Here is a 22,529-nt window from a genome sequence, read left to right as displayed (position 1 = left end):
GGAGATTGATTACAAGTAATGAAATTGAAGCAGTAATCAAAAAGCTCCCACTACAAAAAAGTCTTAAATTCGATGGCTTCAATATGGTCAATTTTACCAAACAGTCAAAGAACTAACACCTATCCTTCTTAAACATTTCCAAAAAATTCATGAGGAGTAAAGATTCCCTAGCTCATTTCATGAGGCCAGCATTATCCTAATTCTAAAACCAGATAAAGATATTACATGGAAAGAAAATTATAGGCCAATACCCCTGATGAACACAAATGTAAAAATCCTCGACAAAATATTAGCAAACCAGATCTGAAGATCATACACCATGATCAAGTAAGATTTATTCCTGGGATGCAAGGTGGGAATAATATCCACAAAGGAATTACTGTGATATACCTCATAAACAAAATGAAGGATACAAATCATATTATCATATCAATAGATGCAGAAAAAGTATTTGATAAAAGCCAGCACCCATTTATGATAAAAACTCTCAGCAAAGTGGGAATAGAAGGAACACATCTTAACATAATAAAGTGCATATATGACAAATCCACAGGCAACATTTTACTTAATGGGGAAAAACAAAAAGCATTTATTTCCCTTAAGATCAGGAACACAACAGGGAAATCCACCTTCACCACTCTTATTTAACATATTACTGAAGTCCTAGCTACAGCAACCAGACAAGAAAGAATAAAAGGCATTCAAACTGGAAAGGAAGAAGTAAAACTGTCATTATCATGTTTTACAGTAAAACTATCATGATACTCTATAGAGAGGACCCTAAAGATTCCACCAAAAAACTATTAGAACTGATAAATGAATTCAGTAAAGTAGAAGGATATAAATAAATATTCAGAAATTGGTTGCATTTTTATATGCCAATAATAAACTATCAGAAATGAAACTAAAAAGTAATCCCATTTATAATTGCATCATAAAAAAACAACAACCTAGGAATAAATTTAACCAAGCAGGTTAAACACCTATACTAGAAAAATTATAAGGCACTGAAGAAAGAACTCAAAGAAAATACAAGTAAATAAAAGCACATAGCACATTCATTGATAGGAAGAATTAACATTAAAATGTCCATAATACCGGAAGCTATCTATGAATCCAACGCAATTGCTGTCAGAATACTCATGGTGTATTTCACAGAATTAGAACAAATCATTCAAAAATTAAATGGGACCCCTCAAAACTCCAAAAAGTTTCAGCAATATTGGGAAAGAAGAACAAAATTAGGGTTATCACACTACCTGATATCAAACTGTACTACAAGACCACAGTAATCAAAACAGCATGGTACTGACAGAAAAACAGACATATAGATCAATGGAACAGAAGAGAAAGCCCAGATATAAACTCACGTGTATGTGGTCAAAGAAGAAAAGAGCTTACAATGGAATAAAGACAGTTTATTCAATAATTGGTGATGGGAAAATGGACAGATACAGGCAAAAAAATGAAAGTAGACCACTGTCTTATAATGCATTTAATATAAACTCAAAATGGATTAAAGACTTAAATATAAGACTTGAAGCTATAAAAATCCTCTAATAAAACACAGGCAGTAAAATCTCAGATATTTTCTGAAGCAATATTTTTTCTGATATGTCTACTCGGGCAAGGGAAATAAAAGAAAAAAATGGGATTACATCAAACTAAAAAGTTTTGCACAGTAAAGGAAACCATAAAAACAATGAAGAGACAACCTACTGAGTGGGAGAATATAATCACCAATGACATATGTGATAAGGGGTTACTATCCAAAATTTATAAAGAACTCATACCAATCAACACCAAAAACAAACAATTCAATTAAAAAATGGACAGAGGACCTGAATAAACACTTCTCCAAACAGGACATAAAGAAGGCCAATGGAAATATGAAAAGATGCTCAATGTCAGCAATTTTCAGAGAAATGCAAATTAAAACCACAGTGAGATGTCACCTCACACTTGTCAGAATGGGTATCATCAATAAATCCACAAATGACAGGTGTTGATGAGGATGTGGAGAAAAGGGATCCCTTGTACATGGTTGATGGGAATGCAGACTGGTGTAGCCACTGTGGAAAACAGTAAGGAGTTTCCTCAAAAAATTAAAAATGGATTTGCCTTATGACCCAGTAATTCTACTTTTTCAGATTTACCTGAAGAAACCCAAAACACTAATTCGAAAGAATATATACATCCGTATTTACAATAGCCAAGATATGGAAGCAACCCAAGTGCCCATCAATAGATGAGTGGGTAAAAAATCTGTGGTACAATGGATTACTCAGCCATAAAAAAAAACAAAATCTTACCATTGTGATAGCATGGATGGACCTGGAGGGTATTATGTTCAGTGAAATAAGTCAGAGAAAGACAAACACCATATGATTTGACTTATATGTAGAATCTAAAGAACAAAATAAATGAAGAAACAAGATTGAAACAGGCTTATAGATAGAAAGAGAACTTGAGGTTGCGGGGGGGGGGGTAGTGGGGCTTTGGGTGAAAGAGGTGAAGGGACTACAAAGCACAAATTGGTAGTTACAAAATAGTAATGGCGAAGTAAGTTAAGCATAGGAAATATAGTCAATAATATTGCAGTTGGGGTACTTGAAACATCAAGGGTAACACTATGTAAAGTATATGACTGTGTAACAACTAGGCTGTACACCTGAAACCAATACAAAATAAAAATAAAAAATTAAAGAGATTACCTATATGTTGTACATAACTATCTACTGAGATAATTTATTCCATTAATATTTACTGAGTGTTTACATAGTATACAGTACTATGTAAACACTCAGTAATAGACTTCATTATAACTGCACATTTCTTTAATTGCTTCAGATATAAAAAATGTTAAGATTTAAAAAAAAAAATTTTGAATGGTCAGTAAAAACAGTATGTCTTCTGGGTTAACTTTCACCTAAACAAACAAGTAATGATGCCAATTCTAGCCAAAGGCCTTTAGTAAATTTGATTCTAATAAAAATTCAATCATAATAATGTAGGGAGAGGCAAACATCTGAGAAATTAAGAATACATAGCACAATTTTTCTTCTCTAGAAAATATATCATTTCTAATTTTCTATCCATTACCTAGAATATAACAACTACTTTGAAACAAAAATAACTGACCAAGTGAACGGTCACTTTTTAAAAAAATGTTTTAATTGATATTTTTAGGGATAGAGAAATAGAAACATCGATTGGCTGCCTCCTACATGTTCCCTACTGGGGATCAATCCCACAACCCAGGCATGTGCCCTGACCAGGAATCGAACCAGTGACCTCCGGTTCATAGGTTGATGTTTAACCACTGAGCCATGCTAGCGGTGCCTTGACTGGGTTTTCATGAAGTTGCTTCAGGGCAGATGCACTTGAAGCAAACCAGTTGTGCCTCAGCTGCAGGATCGATCCCCAGCCCCCGTCTAGGGTGCATGCAGATATCATTTAATTTTAAACACCTACCAACCTCCTCTGCCTAACAAAAATAGTTTAAAATTTTCTTTTACTTAGATATATACTCATTGTACAACTGTTTAGCATAATATTTTTAAAAAGCAGCTTTAAAAACCAAACTGAACAGAAACTACCCTAGATATGTGGTTCTTAAGAGTAATTAGTTTAGAAGCTGCCTAAAATGAAGTTCCTCTAGCTCTTCTTTTACTTTTGATTCTCCTATTTAAAGCATCCAAATTAGTTTTACTTTGCCTTTAAAATTATCTAATTTTCCATTTTTCCCCCCATTCTAAGTCAACTTGTTTTCCTACCCTCCTCATTCCCCAGCTCTTATCTACCTTTAATAAGTGTTTTCTTTCCCAAAACGGGTCACTTAAAAGGGAGAGGAAACTGCACCCCAAATAATCATTTTTATTCAGCTTTCTGCCTATTTAATAAAATACCATTTTGTGAGGCCAGTTCAGAAAAGGCAGAGATCCTGATAGATCCATTTTATTCATTAACTGATACTTAAAAAGTGTCAGATGCAATGGGTTAATACAAACTATTTCACACATTTATATTTCTGGGTCTTAATTTCCTTTTGCCATCACTCATTAAATGAGATTTTTGTTTTGTCAGTTATTTCTTTAAAAAATGTTTTATTGATTTCAGAAAGAGGAAGGGAGAGGGACAGAGAGATAGACACATCAAAGATGAGAGAGTGTCATTGATTGGCTGCTTCCTGCATGCCCCCTCCTCAGGATCAAACCTGCAACCTGGGCATGTGCTCCGACTGGGAATCAAACCATGGCCTCCTGGTTCATGGGTGGACACTCAACCACTGAGCCACACCAGGCAGGCTTGTCAGTTATTTTAATAGAACTCATTAAACTGCTTTAGATTTCCTACTTCCAAAAGAACAACTGTAACAGTGCCATTTTATTCACTAGGTACATAAAAAGTGATGACAACTTAATTTGCCTATGTTTTCTTTTTTGGCATAAATGTTGCAATTTTCTCTTAACTAAGACATATATAACATGGTTTCTCTTGAAAGCAACATTTTATAGCTTTTAGGGACAACCTGGGACAATTATACAATGTACTTAGGATGAGTCATAGTCATTCACTTAACCTAAATGGGCTGAATTTATGAATGGATGATATGTTATGATTCATTTTCACAAACGAGACTCATTAATGTTTCAAAACTAGTATTTTGAGCCTCTCTACTAGAACTGATGTTTTTATCTTAGAAGGAGGACTTGTAAAGGGCAAAGTTTTAAATATAATTATGTTATTTGCAGCAGTATGAAAAATAGTTACCTGTGCTTCAGAGAATTTTCTAAGGGTAGTTATGATTTTCTAACTAATGTATAAAGGACATAACTCCTCCACGGTTTAGTTTGCTAAATTATGAAAAACTAAATAATATCTACTCATATAGGAATAAGACTTGACTTGAGTTACTTATAATTTCTGTAGAAGCTAAAGAACTTGGTTAAGTTCAGTCAGATTTGTAGTGATGAAAAGTCAGTGGGTCAAAGATAATCAGTGGTGTTATAAAAAATAATATTCTTAGAATATTGATCTCCCTATTTTTAAAAAAGTTTAAAGGAGAGTGATATCACATGGTGGGGAAAGATGTTTCTTTTGCCTCTTCCCTTCGATGTACAACTAGTGGGGACATCCAGAATTTAAGAAAAGGTCCTCTACTCAACTTACTAGGATGCCTGAGAGATCCATGTATCTGTACATCTGAAGGTTAGTGGATTGGAATAAACAGAAGAGGCAGAACTGGGCGAATGGCAGGAACAATGCCTGTTATCCCAGCCCCCTAGCTGAGCCTGCAGCCCCAGTGAGTGCAGTAAGCAGCAAAAGAGGCAGGGCCCTCAGGCCCCGGTTCTGCCAACCCTTACAACCGCCATGGTGAAGAAAAAGAAGGGTAGCTGTGGAACTGCAGCCTATGACTCAAGCTCCCTCTCACAGCTGTGGTGTTGCTCACAGTATCAAAAATCCTGGTAGTAGCAGTGAAGGTGGCACACATGACTCCTGGCCACAGTAGTACCAGTGGTCACAGGGAGCCGGGCAGCAGTGGTAGCATAGCTCAAGACCTCGGTTCCCCTTCTACCCACCCCATCCCTCCCACCATGGTGGTGGAGCCTGAGATCAAGGTGACTCCTGACATAGTGAGGGCATCACCATTCTGATAACACAAGCAGCAACACCCATGACTACAGCATCAGAAGAAAGGCACTAGTGACTCTGAGGCACAAGCAATGATGAAGAGGGCACCTGCAACACCTCGCCAGAGGTGGTAAAGGGTAGAAAATGCCGGCTCTCAAATACAGTGAGAGTCAGCCCAGGTAAGAAAAACCAAAAACCTGTAATATAGCACCATCTACTGGAAAACAAAAGAAAGGCCTGTAATTACCAACTTGTTCAATTCTTAAAATCAATGTAAAAAAACTGTAACTAGTAAGAAAGTTGTTCACCATTTCAAAGGCACTGGTAGAGTAAAAACCCAACAAGCACAATGAATAATCATGGTATCACAAAAATAATTCTCTAGAAACCAAGCTCGAATGGAAGACTATTATCTAAATGATAAAGAATTAAAAATAGCTGTTATAAAGAAACTCAACAAGATATATTATAAGAAAACTCAGAAAGGTAGTTCAATGAGTTCAAGAATAAAATTAATGAATAGAAAGATTACTTTACCAAAGAAACTGAAATTCTAAAAAAGAACTGAATTGAAATTCTGGAGCTGAAAAACAATATATGAAATAAAAAAATGCATAAGAAAGCACTGGAAATAAAGTATGAACTAGTGAACTCAAAGATAGAAATGTAGATATAATTAAGGTAGAAGAGGAGAACAAAGACTTTTTAAAAAAAGGAAAGAACTCTATGAGAACTATCTGATTTATTAGAAAAGGCACCATAATAATAATGGGTACTGCAAATGGAAAAGAAAGGGAGAAGGGAGAGCCTATTTAAAAAAATAATAGATGAGAAGTTCCCAAACCTGGGGAAGCAACTGGACATACAAATACAAGCAGCTAATAGAACACCTAATTATCTCAATGCAAAAGATCTCCAAGACATATTAGATAAACAATGTAAAAGTCAATGATGAAAGAATTCTATAGGCAAGCAGGAAAAAAGAGAATAACATACACAGGAACTCCCATCAGGCTATCATCAAATTTCCCAGAAGAAACTCTACAGGCCAGGAGAAAGTAGAATGACATATTAAAATATTAAAAAATTGAAAACTGCCAAGAATACTCTATAAGGAAAAGTTATCTTTCAACTATGAAGGAGAAATAAAGGCTTTCCCAGACAAACAAAAGCTGAGGGAGTTCACCACAAGACCTGCCTTACAAGAATATTGAAAGGAGCGCTTCTACCTAAAAAGGCAAAAGTACACAAAACTTTGAATGAGGTGGAAGACAGAATCAGAAAATTGCAACTGTCTTCTAGAACAGGGTGTTAAACAATTATAGCATAAAGGTTAAAGGTGGAAAACGTGTTAAGAATAACTATAGCTACTTCAAGTTCGTAACACACAACATAAACAGGGATAATTTGTGACAACAAAATTATAAAAGAGGAGGAGGAGAAGGAAAGAACTTATATAGGCAAATGAAAATAGATGCTATCAAAAGAAAAAAGACTATTTTATCTATTAAATGTTTTATGCAAACCTCATGGTAACCACAAAACATAAAAATAGAGGAAACGGAGAAAGAGATCAGAGAAAACCACCAAACAAAATTAGCAGACAGAAACACAAGGAAAAGAAACAGTAGATATAGATCAGAAAACAAAAGATAAAATGGCAGTGGTAAATCCTCATGTACCAATCATCAGCCTAAATATAAATGAACTGAACTCACCAATCAAAAGGCACAGAGTAGCTAGACGAATTAAAAAATAAGACACAACTACATGCTGCTTTCAGTAGACTCATATCAGTTCCAAAGACAGACACTGGCTCAAAGTGAAGTGAAAGATGAGACTCCAAGCCAATGGTATCCAAAAGAAAGCCGGTAACAAGGGACAAAGATGGATACTGTATAAGGATAAAGGGGACAATCCATCAAGACATAGCAGTTATTAATATCTATGCACCCAACCCAGAAGCACCAAAATATATAAAGCAATTATTAACAGACCTAAAGAGTGAAACTGACAGCAACACAATAATATTAGGAGACTCTAATACCCTATTTACACCAAAGGATAGATCATCCAGACATAAAGTCAACAAGGAAACATGAGCCTTCAATGACACATTAGACTAGATAGCCTTGATATACAGAACATTTCATCCAAAAGCAAGAAATTACACAGTCTTCTCAAGTACACATGGAATATTCTCAAGAACAGACCACACATTGAGAAACAAAACAAGTCTCAAATGTAAGAAGGCAAATCATATCAAACATCTTTTATAACCACAACAGTAGGAAACTAGATATTAACTACAAGAAGAAAGCTGGAAAAATCACAAATATGTGAAGATTAAACAACATGCCCCTGAACAACTATCGGGTCAATGAAAAAACAAAACAAAGGAAAAATAAAAAATACATGGAGACAAATGAAAATAAAAATATGAGATGCCAAAATCTATGGGATGCAGCGAAAGCACTACTAAGAATTTTATAGCAAGACAGGCCTACCTTAAGAAACAAAACAATCTCAAATGAACAATGTAACTTTACTCCTAAAGGTACTAGAAAAAGAAAGCCCAAAGTCAGTAGAAGAAAAAAAAATCAGAGCAGAAATAAATGAAATAGAGACTATGAAAAGACAACAGAAAAGATCAATGAAACAAAGAGCAGGTTCTTTGAAAAAACAAACAAAACAAACCTTTAGCTAGACTCACTGAGAGAGAGAGAGAGACAGCACGCTAGAGAGGGAGGGAGGGAGGGAGGGAGGGGGAGGGAGAGAGAAGGCTCAAATAAAATTAGAAATGAAAGAGAAGTTACAACAGATGCCCTAGAAATGCAAAGGATCATAAGAGAGTTTGGCTATATGCCACCAAATTGGACAATCTAGAAGAAAGAGAGTCTTATCATTATACAACCTTCCAAGATTGAATCATGAAGAAATAGAAAATATGAATAGACACAGCACTAGTAAGGAAATTGAAAGTCATCAAAAAGCTCCCCCAAATCAATTTGGTCAAATGATCAACATCCAGGCATTATCTATGGCTCACTATTTACATATTTGAACTGACATTTGCATATTACTCTACAATCTTAACTGGTACTCACACTGAAAACTCTCGGGCACCAAAATATCCCTATGTATAAAAGCATATTTTTAGTATATAGGAGTTGCCAAGGCAAAAACGTATACTGATATACTTAAAAATATTTTAGCAGTTAATTTTAATAAATATTGACAGCATGCCTATTAAGCAAAAGACATTATTTTAGCACACAGAACCAGAGATGAAAAAGAGACAATTTTTGTTGTTAAGGAACAATATAGTAGGAAGCTAATATTCCTTAAAGACTTTAGTAAAGCAAGGTTTTTATGTAGCAAGACAAAGACAGCATCATTGTTCCTGCTCCATAAGATTCAGAAGTTTAGTGGATTTCTCTCCCAAGTATTTATTTCATTAGAAATGTGAATTAATAAATTAACCAGTTGGCATCCTGTTTATAGGTCTATTATGAACAACGACCAATCACTGGCTCAATCACTTCACAAAATGTGCCTGTGTACAGATATACTTGTTAAATTTTACTCAGAGTATTCATCCCCAATTAACTAAAGAGGTTCCAGTCTAATTAATGGGTTATTTTGGAATCAAATAATCTTTAGTTAGAATGAATGTTGACACCAATCAAACTTCTACGTAAGAATTACTTTTATGAAATCATCTAACCAGTGCATAAACATATGTAATGATATGGGGCTCTGGCATAACAAAGCAATAACTCCATTTTTATATAGCTATAATTGTTGGATAGTTCTTCCCTGTGAGCTAAAAGTTACTTCCTAGTAACTCTCACCTGTTAATCTAAAGTCTGCCTTCTAAAGGTGCAGAAAACAATGTTTTCCAAGTCACAGCTCTTTTATCTAAGTTAAACATCCTTCACATATTTTTATACTATTTTATGATAATGATTTCATGATTCTATGCTCTCCTAGTTACCTTCCTAGGTTCAATCTCAGTTTGACAATACTTTTAAAAAAACATATTAAAAGGATACTATACAACCAAAGTTTTAACTAACACATATTTAGCTTTAGTTCTACTAAAATATGCAGGTTCTATTTATAAAGTTAAGTCCTCCACTCTTGCATGTGGTGGACACTGTTGTTTGTTTTGGTGCATAGGATCTGAAGCCCCTTTGAGGGGTTGGAGGAGTCACCTTGGTGTAAGGTAAAGACCTTTGCTCCTATAGTTGCTGATAACCTAGGAGGCAATGGTATATAGCTACAAGATTCCTACTGCAGAAGTAGTATCTATGCTGGAAGCAAGTAATATTGAGTTCTTTGTAAAGAAATGGCATGGGTACAATCATTATGTGGATGATCATTTTCCAATCAGATCTGTTCTGTAGCATGGTTTGGGGGCATTGTTTCTGAAGCTCAGCGTTGAGTCTGGCTCTTTAGTCCTCCCAAAGCCTCTAAGATATCTAATATAATTTTCTTTGAGTAATATATTTTCTAAAAATTTGAAACAATCACAAACTTACAAAAAATACTGTGTATGTCCAGAAGCACAAAAAACTTTCTTCCCTAAACTATTTGAAATAAGATGCTGACAGTATGACCTATCACTCATGGAATACTTTAGTATGTGGCTCATATAAATAAGGAAATTCTCTAATATAAAAACCAACCATCAAAACTAGAAAATTAACATTAATATCACTATTTGTTACAGGTTAAACTGTATCCACACGAAAAAGATATATTAAAATACTAATACCCAAGAATGTGAATTTATTTGGGAATATGGTCATTGCAGATATAATTAGTTAAGATTAGGTCATGCTACAGTACAGTGGGCTCCTAATCCAGTCAGATATCCTTGTAAAAAGATAGGCATGTGAAGATAAGAGACACAGGGAGGAGGCAATGTGAAGGTGGAGAGAGAGACTGTAAAGATACACCTACAAGCCAAGAAGTCCTGAAGATTTCTGGCCATCACCAGCAGGAGAAGTATGAATTCTCCCTCAGAAGGAACCAATCCTGCAGACACCTTGATTGATCTTGGATTTCTTGCCTCCAGAACTGAGACATTAAATTTCTGTTGTTTTAATCCACTCAGTTTGTGGTACTTTGTAATTAGAAAATAACAAACCATCTAATTAAAAAACTCCATTCAAGATTTACAAGCTGTCCTAACAGTGTTCTTTCTAGGAAAAGAATCTAGTTTGGAATCAAATACTGCATTTAGTTGGAATGCCCCTTTATCCTATCAGTTGGAACAGTTCTTCAGTCTTTCCTTGACTTTCATGATTTTGACTTTTGAGATTATAAGTTAGTTATTTTGTAGAATGTCTTTTTTTTTTTTTTTAATATATCTTTATTGATTTCAGAGAGAGGAAGGGAGAGGGGGAGAGAGAGAGAGAAACATCAATGATGAGAGAGTCATCGATCGGCTGCCTCCTGCACGCCCCCGACTGGGGACTGGGCCCACAACCGGGCATGTGCCCTGACCAGGAATCGAACCCTGATCTCCTGGATCCTAGGTTGATGCTCAACCGCTAAGCCACACCTGGCTGGGCGTAGAATGTCTTTAAATTTGTCTACTGTTCCCTTTGGTTTAAATTCAGACTATACATTTTTAGCAGAAATATCATAGAAGTGACACCATGTTCCTCCCAATGCATCGTATCAGGTAGTAGCACACAATGGTGATTTCTGCCATTACTGATGACATACAATTTGATCACTTAGATGGTGCCTGCGAGGCTTCAAAAAGTTACTTTTTTTTGTTTCTTTGTTTTTGCCTTTAATCAGTAAGTATTTTGTGGGGAGGTACTTTGAAATTATGTAAACAATCCATTTTTCATGAAACTTCTAAAAAATTAATTAATTAACTTGTGGACTCATAGTTTCCTATTTTATTCAGTAGACTAATCCACGTCTATCATTATTTTGATGTTCAAATTGTACTTACTTTTCCTAGTAAAATCTTCCTTCCAGCTGGATACTATGTTCTTCTGACATGTCTCCATCCATTATTTTAAAATTAAGTTTACTGGGGTGACACTGGTTAACTGAGCACTTCCTTTTTTCTGGGGTAACAATATGTTCCATTCACATCTTGTACTTTTCCTGCCCCAGACCTTGAATCAGAAATGTCTGATTTTTTTCTGGGTCAAGAGCCACGGGATTTTATTCTAGTTTCCTCCCTTTCCATATCTAAAACTCCTTCTCTGAGAGTAAGAAAACTGGTTCTTAATATAATGCTTCTTTGATTAGTCCCCAGTGTTATATAATCACTCTTCTACCTCTGCCACCATTCCTGCCCCTGGTAGATGTTCCTCTAACCCCACACTGTCTTCCCACACTAGACAACCCTTGCAATGTGGATACAAGGCTTTGACTTCCCATGTTGAGCAATCCCCCTCTCCCCATGTGGATGTCATCCTCTCCTTGGTTCCACATGGTCACACACAAGCTCTAATACCCTGTGTTGGGCCTACCTGCTTTTATGTATATTCTCTTCTCACCATATTTAAGTTCAGATTCCTCATGTGAGGCGATTCTACCCTTCAGCCCACCATGTGGGCTACCTCCTTACTCTACTTAGCGTGATTATCCACACCAGGACATTCCTCTATGGCAGGGGTGGGGAACATCTGGCCTGAGGGCCACAAAATCATTTGGCCTGGCCCTGCCAAGGCAACTGCAGGCAGGACTACAGATTCAATAAATCTAGGAGCCGTTTTCATGCTAATTTTTAGGTTGATAATTTTGTATGGCCCTTGAATGATGTTATATCCCAACGGCCCTAGGCAGAAAAAGCCCCCCCCCCCCCCGCCCCTCTATGGGAATGCATGCCCTTCTCATCCCACTGAGGCTCTCACTTCTGGGTTCTACCCACAAGTGGATGGGGTCTTTCTTGAGCCCCAATACCTCCTGCCATTTCATGGGGATCTCCTCTTCACCATGCTCAGGATCTGATTTTCCTTGCTGGATCCCACCTCCTACCTCCACGTAGGCAACATTCTTCTGACCTTGTTTGGGCTTCAACACCTGAAACCAAGTCACCTCCAACCTTGTGAATGTCCTCACATTGATTGGGCTCAGACTCTTTATAAGGACTGCCTCCATTTCATGGACACTTTATCACCCTGCTGGGGCTATGACATCCCATGCCAGGTTGCCCCTGTGTGGATACTCTCCCCACTCAAGAACAGGCCATCCTCTGTATGAATATCCTTTTTATCAATCGAACTTGGGCTCTGACTCTCCAACTTTCCACTCCAGACCACTCCCAGTATGTAAATAATCTGACCCTGCTGGCTCCAACAGCCCATGTCAGGCTACTCCTCTACACAGATGGCCTCTACACTGTTTGATCTCTGATGCTCATATGTAAATCATTTCACCTTATTCAGGCACTGATTCCCTGTGTTGGGCCATTTCACTGTACTGATGATTTCATTCCATTCAGATTCTTATACCCACAACAAGGCCACTGTATGAATTCCCTCCTCACTCTGGGCTCTGACTTTCTACACTATGTTATTCTCCCATGTGATGAACTCCTCGCTCAATTTAGGCTCTGAAATTCCACTCTGTGGCACTGCAGCTCACCTCCCTGACTCCACCAGTGAAGTGGATATTTGTGTCCCCCACTATATTCATAAAGTTGAAATCCCAGCCCCAGTGTGATGGTATTAGGAGGTGAGGCCTCTGGGACATAACGATTACTCATGAATGGGATTAGTACCCTTATAAAAAGAGACCCCAAAGAGCTCCCTTGCCCCTTTTACCATGTGAAGATACAGTGAAAAATCAACAGTATAAAACCTGGAAGAGGACTCTCATGAGAACCCAACCATTCTGGCAGGCACCCTGATCTTGAACTTCTAGCCTCCAGAACTGTGAGAAATAAATTTCTGTTGTTTATGAGCCACCCAGTCCATGGTATTCTGTTATGGCAACCCTAATGGGCTAAGACAAGTGTCTATATTGTTCTGCCCCACGTAATGGCCTGAGGACTGGACTGTTAGGAATAAAAGGGAAGAAGAAATAGAAGTCTCAATATCATCTTAACACCTTGCTATTTTGAACCAGAACTCGAGTACCTGTGCAGCAGGCTACTTTGGTCAGCAAGGTGTTTAAAAGTAATTAAATTAATGTAAATGCAGACATGAGTTATCTTGTGACCGGTCAGCAACATTCAGACATGGAAACGTGCATACTCGTGACCGGTCAGCAAGGTGTAAACTCCTTTTGTATTTAATTGCAAGAGTGAGTTTCAAAAAAGAACTCTGACTAATACACATCTTTAGAGTACAGTTAATTCTTCAAATCAAAATGTAGAACTTTATATTTATCCCCATTAAATTTTATCATATTGGTTCTGATCTTTCATTTCAATATATTCTGATCTTCTTGAGCTGGACATTTACTTATTGTTATTAGTTGTCCTTGGTAACTTTCTGACATCTGAAAATTTTATAAACTGTCATTTATTTTTGTCAAAACTAACAATTAATGATGCACAGAAAGAGAGCCCTAGGCAACAAGGTCCTGAATAATATAACCTAAGACTAGCAACAGCCAGTGATCAAATATTACTTTATCTTTCCACAAAGATAGATAGGAAGGTCTGTCAAATAAGCTTGAGGAAATAAGAGGGAAATAAGCTTGCTTATTCCCTTCTGTCACCAAATGAATGAATGGATGAAGAATACAGGGTGTGGCAAAAATAGGTTTACAGTTGTGAATATGTAAAACACTAAGTTTATTCTTGTATTATTTCCCATAAGAAAAACTGTAAACCTACTTTTGCCCCACTCTGCATAAAGTCCTCATTGCTGTAATACAACCATGTAAGCAATGTTGCAAAACTAATAATTGAAATGTAGTTCTTATTAATCCACAATCAACATAATTAGGGGTCATATAACTGATGAAGGTCTTGGGTTCTATGATTCCACAGATATAAACAATATGTCCAAAAAGGTATGATTTAATAATAATCTTTGACTAATTATATTCCAAGTCCTACGTGATAGACACACACGCACAAATACATACTCTCTCTCTCTTTCTACACAAACAAGTCTAAGATAGGATGTAAAAATAATCATTAAATTCATTAATATAATCTGATTGATATAATAGTAAGTGGCAGAGTTGGAACTCAAACCCAGGTACCATGTGCTTAACTACAGTTAACAATATCTTTGCTTGTTTTCCTAAATATATAATTTAAAAGAGCCAGGGTACATAAAAACTATTCAGGCACAGCTGACCTGAATACTCTTTTTGCTGTTTTATAACTTTCTCTCTTGCATGTAGCATCACAGAATAAGAAGTTCCATAACAATGCAAAACCACTAGATATTTAATTAATAAGTTATTTTTCTTTAGTCCTATTTATTCACTTTGGGGTATCATGAAAGAAAAAGAATATTATCAATAAGAAAGTAACAAGACAATCCACAGAATGTGATAAAATATTTGCAAACCATATCTGAGAAAGGACTTGTATCCAGAATATATAAAGAACTCTTATAATTCAAAAATAAAAAGATAACTCAATATAAAAATGGGCAAAGGATCAAAACAGACATTTCTCCAAAGAAGATATGCAGATGGACAATGAGCACATGAAAGGATGTTCGATATATTGTCAAACATTAGGTTAATGCAAATTAAAACCACATACCCACTAGGATAGGTATATTAAAAAAGATGGATAGACAAGCGTTAGCAAGGATATGAAACCCTCATATCCAGGTGGAGGAAATGTAAAGTGAAGTAGTCACTTTAGAAAACAGTTTGGCAGTTCCTCAAAGTTAAACATATAGTTCCCATACGACCTAATAATTCCACTTCAGTATGTACTCAAGAGAAATGAAAACACATGTCCACACAAAAACTTGTACATGAATGTTTATAACCACAGTATTCGTAACAGCCCCAAAGTGGAAACAACCTATCAAATGATGAATGGAAAGTAAAATGTTACATCCATACAATGGACAGTTATTTGTCAATATAAAGGAGTGAACTACTGATACATGCTACAACATGGATAAACCTTGAAAATATTGTATGTGCAAGTAGCCAATTACAAAGAACCCGGTATTGATTAGGCAAATCTATAGAGATAGAAAGTAGTAGTTTCCTAGGGCTGGGGGGTTTGGAGGAAAATGGGGAATGAATGCTAATGGGTATTGGGTTTCTTTTGGAGATGACAACAATATTCTAAAATTAATTGTGGCAATGGCTGCAGAACTCTATGAACATAATAAAAACTACTGAACTGTATACTTTAAATGGGTGAATTGTATGGTATGTGAATTATATCTCAATAAAGGTGTAAAAGCAAAAAACAAACAAACACAAAAAGTCATACCTGCCTCTTAATAAAGAGGGTTTTTAGATAAAATTGTCTATATAGACTATTTATTTGGCATACAGAAACACTCATTAAACTTAAACATTTATTGAGCATTCTCTAAGTGCTGGATTACATGAAAAGCCCAGGGCTACAAACATAAATAAAATTTAATTTCTGCCCTCAATTATTTCTGTATGTGCATCCAAGGAGAGGAGAGGAACCGAAGGGAGGTCTTGTCTACAAATGCTTCACAGAACGGATGATGTCTGAAGGATGGGACTTTATCACCAGGAAAGCCAGCTCTACAACAGGGGTCTAAAGAGTTCACCACATATTCTCTATGAAATATGCCTCTAGAACCTTCCTAGTAACCAAAATTCAGAATCTTTGCCTAATTCTCTTCTGCATACCTCTCCACAAAACAAAACTAAGATGGGTAGTCTTTAGCACATGTTACAGAGAGCTGTTAATACCATTCATTCAATGCACTTTTACATTCCTGGGTACAATTACCAGGCAAAAATGAATTATATTTCACAATACCTATCATCACACAAGAAAATGTTGACATGTTATCGAAACACCTCACTAAAAAAAATATAAACATCAAGTTGTTAGGTCTGTTTCAAAATACATTTTAATAGGAAAAAAACCCAGATAGATTTAAGGTAGTACTCTGATTTCAAAAGTAATAATGTATTTATGCTGAAACCAACACTGGCTTAAGATGGCAAAAATGAGATATGGGTCTGAATCAAGCAGTATAGACAAATCTGACCAATGAGCAGAATGGCAAACTGGAAAGTAGTAAAAGGTAGAAAGCTACATATTTAGATATTTAAGAGTTGTGTAGGGTCTAAAAGGACATGAAATAAGGCAAATAAAAAGGGAAGACAGACATTCGATTTTGGATAGGACTCAGAAAGAATAGGAACAATAAAAAATGATCAAATCAATTGCACAAAGTGTATTCTTTTCATTATAAATATGAAACGTGTTGAAAAACAAATATGGAAAAGTCCTTGTTTCTAGCCCATGATTTATTTCCTTCCCCCCTTTTTTGGGGGGGAGGCACATAGGAGTAGAGGGAAAAGAGAGAATTCATTTAAAAGAATACTTGTGACATTTTATTGAACGTTTCTAGATGTTTGTAGGAAGACTTTTAGGTTAACAGGTAACCTAAAACAGGAAGACATCACTAATCTTTCCCAATTGTAAAATGGATGTTAACTCTCCTGCATAATCTCCTTCAATGGCTCTTCCTCGCTTTTACAATAAAGTTTAAAGTTTCAAGTAGAATGTCAGTAAAGCCATTTCAAGATCTGACTATATTTTCAGATTTGTCTACATCCACATTCCCTTTATAAAACTTTTTAGCAATTTTGATCTCTTTGTAGTTATTTTAAAAAGTCAAGTTATTGTTTTCTCCTGTTGCTTTGCACACTGTTTCCTCTGCCTAGAATGCTTTCTTGAGCTTTTTTTCCATTTGACCAACTACTATTTTCCTTAAAGGAATGTCATGTGTCACCTTCTCCCTGGAGAATATTTTTCCTGACATATCACTCTGTTACAGTATCCCTCCTATGCTCCCTTAACACTCTATGCATATCTTTAATGGCTCTTCTTTTTGTTTGTTACTCCTCACTCGAGAATATATTTTCTATTGATTTTTTAGAGAGAGTAGAAGGGAGGGGCAGATAGGAGAAGAGAGAGAAGGAGACAGAGAGAGAGAGAGAGAGAAAGAGAGGGAGGAGAGAGGAGAGAGAAACGATGTTGCCTCCTGCATGTGCCCAGCCAGGGATGGGACCTGCAACCCAGGTACACGCCTGGTTGGCCAAAGCTCTAACCAGAGCCACACAGGACAGGGCTCTAATGGTTCTTTCTATACTGCAATACAATTGTTAATTTTCCCTCTTTCTTCCTTACTACACTGTTTTTGAATGGCAAGAACTATGTCTTACTTTTCTTTGAGTTCCCTGGAGCTGGTGTATTATACCTCAGCAGATACTAAGTAAATTCATGAAAAAAATATTAGCAATCTGTCTCTCCAAGCAGTATGCTATAGTAGAAAAAGTAATAAATATATAGAGCCCTGCCCATAATTAGCTATAACTGACAAATTCTGAACCTCCACTAAAATTAGTGATTTATTTATTTATTTATTTATTTATTTATTTATTTATTCACATCAGACAGGTAATGTGCCCGCGTCGTAACAAGGTTCGTGGGCGGCACATGTCACACAGCGGCCAATAATCACGCTCATGAACTACAAAAGGATCATAAGTGGATTATTTAGATCTCTAAATTTCCCTGTGATCTCTGCTAACTTAGGTTTTGTTTCTGTCAATTCTTGAAAGGTAATAAAACTACGTTAAAAAGAAGTCTTTAATTGAAATGCCTATTAAATTATACTGGATTTACCTCAATTCTTTAGGTTTCACTATAGAGGTTTATTTTATTACAATAGTGGCCATGAAGGAAAAAAGCTTTCCTAACTTTATGGCCTTAGGGCCATAGGGTCCTATTTTTCTCTCTGTTTTACTGGCATATTATTTTCTTCCCTTAAGACTTTTTCTTTGGTATGTGCTGCCTCCACTTCTACTCTTATTTTTTTACCTAGTTCCAGAACTAGTCCAGGAAGGTGACTGCCATGTAATAGAAACTAGCAATGGCAAAGGGGAAGAAAAGGAAGATGATGAGCTCCAGCAGTTAGTCTTTTCCCATCCTATCTTCTCTTGCTTGGCGTGAGGACACACTGGTCTTTACAAAGACTTAAACTCTAGTCCCTCGTTCACCACTACTCTTTCCGCCTACATCCCATCTTTTAATTTTGGACTAACAAAAACAAAGAGGGAAGAGCTTTTTACTTTCTTTCTGGTTCCCCTTATCCTTTCCTGTGTTTTAGAAAACTCTGCCTCATAATTTTAAAACAAAGTTTCCACTCTTATAATTGGTCATATAGAGAGAGGAGTCTCCCAAAGCTACTGAAGCAGAAAAATGTGTTCCTGCCTAAAAATATCTTCAGATATAGGCAGATTCTACCATTAGGATACTGTTAGTACTACAGGTACATTATAAATTAGATAGCCTTTTTTGGGCCTGACTGAAGGGTTGCCATATAAAAATCAATTTAATTAATGTTATGAGGGAGGGGGTTTAAAACTTGTAGTTACAATTGACTTTTAAAATATAAATTACTTAGAAATCAGATGTGGTTATTCAACTGCAATTAGCAGTTTTGGTATTTTAAGTCACCCTAAAATAGTAATGTGTGTAGTATCCTCATTTGCCGATGTGTTTAAAAAGATCAATGTTATATTAGTTAAAATGCGTCCATTATAAACAATATTTATTGAAAACAATTTGAAAAGAGGTATACAAACAAACCTAAAGTGGGTGCTCTTAGAAACCTACATTCTAAGAGGTACCCAGTATAAAAATAATTTTTATGAAAACCTAATTGACAAGTAAAGATAGGCAGAGTTAATCATATTGCATAAAAATTGCTACGTGGCTTCTTTTAAGCTCAAAATATGTGAAACCTTCCTATTTTGAAGTTATCTTATTTGCCATACAAAAGATTTAAATTAACTTAGAGAAAGTGCTAATTCTAAGACATATAAGGTTTAGATGGCAGGCTAAAAATTTTTATTGTAATTACTGAGCTAACTGCTTCTCTAGAAAGAGTTAGGTCTATTTCTTCTTTGATTAAATCAGGTAAAATGGGAGGTATCAAAAGTCCTGGTTTGCCTGGGATAATCTTGGCTGATACCAGTTGCCTTGGAGTAATTGCTAGAGTCCACTTTCATTCTCAGAAGTATGCTAGGTTGGATGATAAGGCATATGGTCACCCTACTTCTAATGTGCGCTTTTCAAATGAAAGCAACACTATTATTTAGGTACTCAATATGTGGAAGGCCAATAACTGAAGGGGATATAAAGAAATGTAAGAAATGGTATCTGTCCTCAAAGTGCTTAAACTTAGTTGAAGAGAACGAATAAACATTTCAAGTTAAACACACAAAATTTAAGTGCCTTTTAAAAATATAACTAAAAGAAATGTTCTAAGAAAGAACATAGTTACTTGCCAAATGAATGGCACAATAATTGATATTATGGAATTTCACAGGAGATGGAATTACTTTCTATTAAACACCACCACAGCACCCAACATCATTTATTGAGTGCCTAGTATGTACTAGGCATGGTTTAGAATGCTTTACATGCATATTATCCTATGAGGTGTACTATTATTCTCACAAGGATGGAAATTTTACTGATAAGAAATGTACCTGAAAGAGGTTAAATAACATATGAAAGTTTATACATACAGTAAGTGACAGTTGGGATTTAAACCCAGGTTCTCTAATTACAAAGCCAATGACTTTTTATTGCTTTTTTCTTCACATAGGGCGGCTATTTTCAACTGGGAGTGATTTTGCCCTCCAGGGAAATTTGGTGATATGTGAAGACATTTTTGTTTTTCACAAGTGTGTGTGTGGGGGGGGAGGGGGGGGAGTGAGTAACATGGAGGGAATGCTCACTAAAAACTTTACAAAAAAACTTCATTATTTTTTAAAAAAATTTTAAAATTTATCCTTATTGCTGAAAAGTATTACAGATATCCCCCCTTTCCCCCCCACTGTCCCCCTCCACCCCACCCCGCCCCCAGGCCTACCACACTATTGTCTGTGTCCATGGGTTATGCATGTATGCATATAAGTTCTTTGGTTAATCTAACCCTCCCCCACCTGTTCCACCTTCCTTCTGAGATTCATCAGTCTGTTCCATGCTTCCATTTCTATGGATCTATTTTGTTCATCAGTTTATTTTGTTCATTTTATTCCACATATAAGTGAGATCATGTGATACTTGTCTTTCTCAGACTGGCTTATTTCGCTTAGCATAATACTCTCCAGTTCCATCCATGCTGTCCCAAAGGGGAAGAGATTCTTCTTCTTTAGCTGCATACTATTCCACAGTATAAATGTATCACAGCCTTTTTATCCACTCATCTACTGACGGGCACTTGGGCTGTTTCCATATCTTAGCTATTATAAATAGTGTTGCTATGTACATAGGGGTGCATATCTTTTTTCTGATTGGTGTTTCAGGATTCTTATATTTCCTAAATAGACACTTTTCCAAAGAGGACATAGAGATGGCCAAGAGACATGAAAAAATGCTCAAAGTCACTAATCATCAGAGAGATGCAAATGAAAACTACAAAAAAACCTTTTAAAGATAAGATCTGAACTCAGTCTTGAAGCTTGGTCACATTTGGATAAGCTGGGTGGTAGTGATAAGGGTGAATTCTAGATAAGAAGAATAAGAAGAATGGTACAGTAAGTACAAGACAGATTGAAGAGACAGTGAATAAGTCAATTTACCAAGCTGAAAGTAAAACACTGCTGAAGGGAAAATGGGTTGAAAGACTAGAAAAATAAAATGATCTTTTAAAAAGATTAAGGAACCTGAACTGGATTTACTGAAGATTTTTGAGCAGGGAAGTGACATAAACAATATAATATTATAGTAAGATTAATCAAGAAACCAGGACAAAGAAATTAATCAGGATGCTGCCGCAGTCATTAAGCTATGAGGTATTCAGAGTTTGCCTTGGTGTGGTGGTAGAGAGAAAGAAAGGAAGAAACCACAAGAATATATATTTTTATGTATCATAACTTTTCTCTTTTCTCCAGCAATAATAAATTACCATTCTTACCTGTAATGCACTGAAACTGTCCATCTTCTCTTCTTATTGTAAATGCTTCTCCTGGGTTAACTTGTACCAGAATAACCTTAAAAAGAGGGGAAGAAGTATTAATCAAAACAACAGTAGAGCAAATTAGTATATCAAGAGCTAGCAAGTGAGTAGGTGTGCGCTATTTAACCCTATGAAACTGGAAAGGAAAAACGGGGATTACATATTTTACACATTAGTTAAAAAAATATTATTTCACTTTTCTGGAGGTTAGACTTAAGTCAAAAGTGAGGGAATAAGAAAAAGATAGAGGCAAACTTTTATTGAAAAGTCAGTAAACTTCACTATGAAACATGGATGGAACCAAACCACAGAATATTTGTTCTGCATTTTCTTTTTTTTAAATCCTCAACTGATGATACTGCTTCTATTGCTTTTCAGAGAGAACGGGAGGGAGGGAGGGAGGGAGGGACAGAGAGAGAATATAGATGTGAGAGACACACATTGACTGGCTGCCTCCCACACATGCAGGGAGCAAACCAGCAACCCTGGTACATGCCCTCGACAGGAAATCGAACCCTCAACCCTTCAATGCGAGGGCCGACACTCTAACCTCTGAACTACACCAGTCAGGGTAAGTTTTGCGTTTTTTAAAACATAAAGTACAGATTTGTAAGTAGAGAATACTTGAATTAGTAGGACATTTCAAATTATATTTAAGAATCCCACCAATTTAAGTAGTTTTATTTTCATTTTATAGGTAATACTCACCAATTTCATTACATTTGAAAAACAAAACTG

The 22,529-nt window shown here is 36.0% G+C and overlaps 1 protein-coding gene across 3 annotated transcripts in view; it reads right to left on the bottom strand.

Moving 5' to 3' along the window:
* The window catches only part of FNDC3A (fibronectin type III domain containing 3A), a 189,325-nt gene that overhangs the window by 106,733 nt on the left and 60,063 nt on the right, over positions 1–22,529 (bottom strand). For all 3 annotated transcript variants that reach the window (XM_081127301.1, XM_081127303.1, XM_081127302.1), the window contains one exon: positions 21,750–21,825. In XM_081127301.1, coding sequence (XP_080983427.1) covers positions 21,750–21,825 — 76 coding nt within the window. The remainder of the gene's footprint in view (positions 1–21,749; positions 21,826–22,529) is intronic.

The sequence above is a fragment of the Miniopterus schreibersii genome (assembly GCF_964146895.1).
Source record: "Miniopterus schreibersii genome assembly, chromosome: 2".
NCBI lineage: Eukaryota > Metazoa > Chordata > Mammalia > Chiroptera > Miniopteridae > Miniopterus > Miniopterus schreibersii.
Note: the sequence above shows the minus strand (reverse complement) of the source record. Positions and strands in the feature narration are given on the sequence as shown.